Source organism: Juglans regia, chromosome 6, assembly GCF_001411555.2.
Source record: "Juglans regia cultivar Chandler chromosome 6, Walnut 2.0, whole genome shotgun sequence".
Taxonomy (NCBI): domain Eukaryota; kingdom Viridiplantae; phylum Streptophyta; class Magnoliopsida; order Fagales; family Juglandaceae; genus Juglans; species Juglans regia.
The window spans coordinates 34475493-34483442 of record NC_049906.1 but is presented as its reverse complement, the minus strand read 5'-3'; the positions used below and the strand labels follow the sequence as shown (position 1 = coordinate 34483442).

The 7950-nt window shown below is 33.8% G+C and overlaps 1 protein-coding gene across 1 annotated transcript; it reads right to left on the bottom strand.

The window, feature by feature from the left end:
- Positions 1-3494: 3494 nt before the first annotated feature.
- LOC108981678 (mitochondrial import receptor subunit TOM7-1-like) lies at positions 3495-4105 on the bottom strand. Its single transcript, XM_018952919.2, has one exon. The coding sequence runs from the start codon at positions 4033-4035 to the stop codon at positions 3811-3813; it is 225 nt and encodes a 74-aa protein (XP_018808464.1). The 5' UTR covers positions 4036-4105; the 3' UTR covers positions 3495-3810.
- Positions 4106-7950: the final 3845 nt, after the last annotated feature.

Here is a 7950-nt window from a genome sequence, read left to right as displayed (position 1 = left end):
CTACTATATTACTCAAAGTTGTGTCTTCTATATCGATTTGCAGACAAAAACAATCTAAATAAGGTATATTTAAAGAGTATTGATAGAAACACAACTTGAAAAAAAAAAGTAAGTAATGATAAAAATACAAATGTTTTATAATGTTTTTACAATTATTTTTTAAATAAATGAAGTTTTTTTTTTATATATAAAATAATAATATCCTTATGACTTCGTTTTATAAAAAGTGTTATCTATCCGTCGTAGTTTTAACTATTCATTGTTCTTTTAAAATTTTCTTTTGTAGCTATCTTCTTATATCTATATTACCTGATTGATAATTATCAAATTAAAAAGACGATCAATAGGATTTGTTTAGGATAAAAATGCGATAAGCCCATAAGTAATAGACTAGCCCATTGATATTAAAAAGCCCACATCAAGGGAAGAAAATCAAGACAAGAGACAAGGAGCTATCATGCTAGGCAAGAAGATTTTTTTTTTTTTTCCAAATATTTTTTAATTTTAATTTTTTCATCTAATTATTATATAATCATTATAATTTTTCTACTTTAAAAAAAATACAAAAAAAATATATATATATAATTTTTCAAATTTTAAAACACATAAATAATATTAAAATAATTTTATAATTTTATAATATTTTTATTTAACTTTTTCTTTTTCATTTTTCAAAATCAAATCAAACATCTTAATTCAAATTATTTTAAATTTTTAATACTATTTATAAAAATATTCTATAAATATCCAAACCCAACCCTAATGGTTTGACAAGTAAAAAGTTGAAATGAAGATAGATAAAGTGGGCAGCAACTAGAAAGTTAGAAGGTGACATAAACTAAAAGGCTTAACTTCAGAGACAAGAAACGAGATAGATAAAAGGAAATAAACTTCTACATACGGTGAGTCTCTGATCTCTTGCCTTCCAACTTCTACACAACCAAACGACATCTTTTTCAACTGCTTATCAGTCTCTTTTTTTCACTATTACAATGGGAGTAAAGTGAGGCTATAATAACTATAAAATCACTAAATAAAAAATCTTATAGACGTAGACTTTAGTATCGAATCATATAAATCTCAGTATCTCTCTTTATTTACATTTTTTGCATTTTAGTACTGAGTATTCATCCAAACACCACGCGGGCCATTCGACTGTATTGTTGACATCCGACCTTGACGAAAAAATACACCAACAGGATTTGTTATTTATAAATAGAAAATTATTTAAAATGCTGTTATATTTGATGTGAATGAAGTTAATTCACAATATATAATAGTTTTACTATCTGAGTCATTGTAGAATTAGGATTTTACCAAGTTAGTAAGTTACCAACTAACAAAAAGAGGTTTTACCATTTCAATTTTGACAATTATACAACCGGAGTATGCATACATATAAATAATTCCAAATGTGCCATATTTGATTGTCTGATTTGGAATGATAAAATCTAGAATGAAAAAGTAGCATTAGTCTATAAACATATATGTTAAGAGTTGTTATGGTTAAAGTAGTTACTTTGCTATTTAATGATAGAGAAATAATATTTACAGACATAGATTATGCAAATACCGCACACTTCTTTCTTGTTTCCGAATCATTGTTTTATTCGTCCAATGTGATTTTTTCTTGTAATATTTATTGGAGTGGTGGTTTTGACCAGGCAAGTGCCACATTAATGTACAATGCCATGCAAAATTTCTAATAAATAAGCTGCCATTCTATCCATATAGGTTTTTTATTCAGAGTAGTTTTGATAGTTGAGTTATGTACCAAAGGCTTGGTGGAAGATTTAACATGCTAAATCTCATATAGCAAATAAGTCGACTCACTACTAACTTTTCATGTGGATAGCAATAGCAAAAATTCTTTATGGGATTTCATTCTACTTGTAACCCTACATCTTTGTAAGAACCAGAAAACAAAACTTCCAAAATGCTACAATATCTACCTTGTAAAGAAAATTCTATTATCAAGAAGTCAGTGCAATAGAGCATTCCTAGAAATGCCCATAGCATAATTTAATTTAAAAGATAAATTTTAAAATTTAAATCTTACCAATCAAATCTTATCATTTAACTAATGCGGATGATTTTACACACCGGCTTGAATAAAATAACTTTCTTAAAGAAAAAAAAGACATAACTCCCGAGTTACAAACCCGAAACTCCATTTTTCTTCAAGTTTTTTGTATTATCTATTATCCATTCTCCAACCCATCAAACTTAAGTAGGGCCAAGGTGAGTAGTTAACCATCGTCACAATCATTAGTTCTAAGTGAAGAGGCCAAAAAGGGATTTAAAAAAGCCCTACAAAGCATACATCAGATGGAAATTGAGCATACGTTTTTTTCAAGTTATAGTTGTTCTGACTTAAAAAACATGTACCCATAACTTTTAAATGAGTCATACTACAGTTACACTCTCATCCATACCTTACTCACATCAAACTGTATTGCCGTGACACTGCCCATCAATTATTAGATCAATTTTAGTTCTCCAAAATAATAATTTCAAGATTATATCCCATAACCTCTTTTAAAATAGGCAACCTGATAGAGTCTCAAAGTATATTCAAGACTCAAATGTTTCAGAAGTATATTCAAGACAAAAATGTTTCAGAGAAAAAAAAATCACCAAGAAAAAGTTACAACATCACTGTCAATGAACTTCATCGAAGGTCTGAAAGTATAGAACATAGTCAAGGTAGGGCTCTTTGAGTCAATTCCTGGATAGGAAAGCCAGGACTCACGACCCTACCAACCAAAATCATGTATTAGGCAATGAGCAATCCAAGGAAACTCTAAACATGGAATCGAACCCAATATGTACGAGTCTACAGCTAATTCTAAGCCGGTCATTGACCACTAGATTTGAAAATTTTTCAGTATGGTTCATTGTTAATTGTATATATGAATGAAATCAACCTTCAAGATAAAACCAAAGTTCCTGCTCTTCCTTTCTCGGTAACTTCAGAAATCAAACATATCATATAGTAGTCAAGATTTTCTAGGACGCCAAAAAAGTTAAGAGAAATATTGGTCTTCTCAAACTAAAAAAGATAATGGAAAAAGTTTCTTCCCGCATTTTCTCATGAACCAAGCAGGGGCAAGTGAAAATATACAACAGGTTTATATAATGGAAACGGCTTGGGAGTTGGGTCCGTAGCTAACTTTGCCAAGCTTAATTCAATACCAAACAGAGGTTAACAGTGATTCATTCTAATTCCATAAAAGACAACTAATTTTCCCATATGTTTATTATTCAGATTGATGACAACCAACAAGTCATATAGTAAGGAATAAAATATCAAATAAATCCAGAATCAAACAAACATCGATCATCTCGGAAAATATCAATAACATCAAGACCTTTCATCCGGCCATGGAAGTAATCAGATTATACAGAAAAACATTCACGCAGCAACCAAACAGAACATAGACACAATTCGAACCACAAGAGAACGAGGAAAAGTAAATTATCAAAGCAAAATCTTGACCATAAAAAGTTACTTTATCTAGTAAATTATAAACATAATCGAAAATTAGAATTTAGAGGCAGATATTAACCGTTAAAACCACATCAGGAAACATCGAAAAGTCAGTATAATAATGATTCAAAATTCAACACTAGCTTTTATTTTCTATTCCCTAGACTTTTTCCGCTATCCAAGCGCAAATAAACAAACATAAACTGCAAACATAACATAAAAACCGAACTCAACCAACGTAGATTCAACAAATAGGCACCGACCCACGAAAGACGAGCCCAAATCTGGATCTGGGTATTGCATAAGACGGAGGTTTAAGATCAGACGGGGCTGAGGAGCTGAGAAAGTTGAGGTTTGGGCTCCGAGTTCATGCCAATGATAATGATCAGAGGAATGAAGCCGTAGTGGGTGATGACCTTGGCCTTCTTCACGGCCCACGTGCTCCACTCCTTCAGACTCTGCGCCGTGGATTTTTCCTCCGTCGAGGCCTTAGACCCCTTGCCGCTACCCTTGCCCTTGCTCTTAAGTGAAACCCTAGACGCCATTGATATTATTTTTTCCCTCGAGTTTTCTCTCGGAGTCTCTTTTCTGGTGGCGTTTTGTTTTGGTGAGATCTAAAACCCTAATTATAGAGATTTTTTTTTTGGGCTGACGCTAATGTCCCAGTTGAGTCTGGACTCTGATCAGTGCACTCACAGCCGTCGATCAAAATTAGAAAGTGATTTTGGAACCAATAGAAACTTGGGGTCCACCTGTTTAAAAAAATGAATAATCTCATCCTTTCATTTTAAAATGGATTGCTTTTGAGAATGAATTTGGTCGAATTGGTCACTATATACATTTTTAGAATGTGCATAATTTTATTTGAAAAAATAATATATTATTAAAAAAATAATTTTCATATGAATCTTAAATTTATTTATTTTTAAAAAAAAATACATAAGATTTGGCATCCTAATATTATAAATATAATTTCTCTTTAATTATAAATTTGGTCACAATTTTCTTAAAAAGAATTTAATTATGGTAAAATACCAATTAAACTAAAAAATGTTAATTCGAATTTCTAGGGTGGGTCCGAATGTTTTCGTGATTTGAGTTTGAAAATAAAGATGATCTTTCCAAAGTAAAGCAGGGCTGTTTTGTTACAAGTCTGAATCATGCCCTAGGAAGGATCGTGAATAGAAATGATCGGTATTTGATGCAGACCGTTGTAAGGATCATGTTAGAGTTGCAGTATTAAGAATGGACTTCTAGAAGTTTATTTCATATTTCTTATTGAGTTTTTTTAATTACCAAATATTGTAATTAGTTGATACACGAATATCCTGCTGTGGGACCCGCTGTAAAGTTTTACAGTTTGTGATGCATCCCTTATAAAGGGCAATACTCGTGTAGTGTTTTCTCATCCTAAATATTATTACAAAAACTTTCATTCTTCAACGCTTCTTCTGGAGGCCTTTCCCTCGAAATGAGAATCTTTATTTTTCCTAACATCGTGTTACAAATTGATATCTAGAGCCATTGTTCCTATCTTACTCAATCATGGTTTAAGGTACACGTCTAACCCATCTACAAAAGAGTTATAATTCTCTTAAGAAAAATACAAACTCCCAATTTAAAACTGTTGAAACCGAGATAATTGCTCTAAAGCGCCAAGTGGAGGTTGTGGCCCAACAAATGTCAATTCTCACATTGGAGCTGCAAAAGAAAAATCAATATCAGCAATGGAGTCCTCAGGCAACCTACATCAAAATTTTGAACAAGCTCTGGTGAATTTTGGTGGGGTACATAGCAGACCCATTAGGCTGGACTTTCCAGTTTTTAATGGGGATGACCCTAGGGTCTAGCTTTACAAGGTAAAATACTTATTTGCATTTCACAATAATTTACATAAGCATAGATTGCATTTGGATTCTTTCCATATGGAGGGCAAGGCCTTCACATGGTTTCAAGACTTAGATTAATCAGGAGGAATGGTGGATTGAGAATTTTTTGTGAATGCATTACTCATTGGGTTTGGGCCAACTTGTTATGATGATCCCATAGAGGCCCTCACACGACTCAAACAGATTGGATTTGTGGAGGATTACAAAACTCAGTTCGAAAACTTATCAAGCAGGTTAAGGGGACTGTCAAACCAGTACAAACTAAGCTGCTTCCTTAGTGGCCTTAGAGATGAAATTAGGTTGCCTATGAGAATGTTCCACTCTTACAACCTCATCTTAGCATATAGCTTAGCTAAAATTTAGGAAGAACATGTTAGACTCATTAAGAAGGGTAATAAAGGGACCCCTATGTACTCCTCTGAACCATGCTTACTCAAACCCCCTAAATAGACCACCTGATTTCCAGAAAAATCCAACCAAAAACCTTTTACCAGTCCAGAAGATTAGCCAACATCAGATGAAAGACAAAAGGGACAAAGGCCTCTATTACTATTGTGAGGCTAATGAGGTCCTGGCCATAAGTGCCAAAAACAAAGTTGTATCTTATTGAGAATTTATGATATTGTAGAGGGGGAGAAGTTTGGTGAGTGAGGCCAGGAGCTGACTAATGTAGAAAAGGTGCCAGAGGAGGTGGTTTTTATTTAGGGATCCTTAAGGAAAATCTTGAAATTTCCTTGTACGTCATAATGGGGTCCATAAATCCTAAAACAATGCGAGTTAGAGCTGAAATTGGAAAATGTGGCATTGTAGTCCTCATTGATACAGGAAGTACACATAACTTTCTGGACCCTAATATCTTGTTAAATTCATAACTAAAAGTTGATGAAGCAACCCAGGTTAAAGTAAGGGTTGCTAATGGAGAATTAGTGAGCAGTGAAAGTAGGGTGGAAAAGGTTCCTCTGTGTATTTAGGGGTTTTTTTTTAAACTGATGCCTATATTATAAGCCTGGCGGGTTGTGACATGGTTTTGGGAGTGGCTTGGCTACAAATCTTAGGAAAAAATTCTTTGGAATTTCTAGGAACTATCTATGTAGTTTGTAAATGTAGGCTAGAAAATCATGTTGAAAGGGTTGGTGAAATTAAACTTGATTGAAGTGAATAAATTACTTGATTGTGATAGTTGGGAGAAGAATGGCATTTTATTGCAAACATTGGAAGACACTAAACTTGAGAACCTACTTAACCACTCACCAAAGCTACTAAACCTACTGGAACAGTTCCAAAATATCTTCTCTGAACCTAAAACCTTACCCCTACATAGAACTCATGACCATTCAATAGTGTTACAACCAGTCACCAAACTCATCTCAATAAGACCATACTCGTCCCTAGTACTATTGATTAGAAAAGCAGATGGCTCTTGGAGGTTATGTGTAGATTATAAGGCACTTAACAGTGCTACTATAAAGGACAAATATCCTATCCATATGGTAGAGGAGTTGCTGGATGAATTAGGGGGATCTAACATTTTTTCAAAATTGGACCTGAGGTATGGATACAACCAGATCAAATTAAACCCATCCGACATTTCTAAGAAAGCATTCTGGACTCATGAGGGTCACTATGAGTTTTTGGTCATGCATTCAAACCTTATCTAAGAAAATTCATTTTTGTATTTTTTAATGATATTTTAGTGTACTGTTCCAGTGAACAGCAGCATCTAGAACATTTGAAGCTAACATTGGACATTTTGAGGCAGCACCAATTGTTTGCTAAAAGATCCAGTTTGGCAGTCTAGAGATAGGCTGTTTGGGACACCTTATTTCAACACAGGAGGTGAATGTAGATCCACTTATGCTGAAGATTATGGGGGATTGGTCGAGACCTACATTACTTAAGCCTTTTATGGGATTTTTGGGATCAACAGACTATTACAAGAGGTTCATTAAGGGTTATGGGGTATTGCAGCACCTTTAACTCGCCTATTGAAGAATGAAGGGTTTTTATGGAGTCTAGAAGTTAAGGAGGTTTTCCTGAAATTAAAAGAAGCCTTGATAAAACCTCATATCTAGGCATTGTCTGATTTTTCAGAACCATTTGGTATTGAGTGTGATGCTTTAGGGAAGGCTGTAAGGGCAATATTGTTAGAAAAAGGTCATCCGATAGCTTACTACAACTAGGCTCTAAATGGGAGAGCACTGACTATGTCAACCTATGAGAATGAGCTTTTTGCTCTAATTTCAGCAGTCAATAGATGGAGACCTTAGCTATCGGGGACCAGATTTACAATTAAAACAAATCATCAAAGCCTAAAGTTCCTGTTGGACTAGAAGGTAGGGATAACTATACAACAAAAATGGGTGTCCAAACTCTTGAGCTATGACTTCCTAGTGGAGTACAAGTAGGAAAATGATAATAAGATAGCAGATGCCTTGTCGAGAATGTATGATGATGATGAAGTGGTATCTCTAACTATGGTTTCTATTCCTAATCTAGGGCTATTGGATGAACTACAGGAGCTATATAATCAAGACTCTGAGATCCAGACTTTGTTACAGAAGTAGAGAAATT

Bases quoted from the DNA above. Each gene is read 5' to 3' on its own strand.
- LOC108981678 (XM_018952919.2), bottom strand. From the start codon at position 4,035: ATGGCGTCTAGGGTTTCACTTAAGAGCAAGGGCAAGGGTAGCGGCAAG.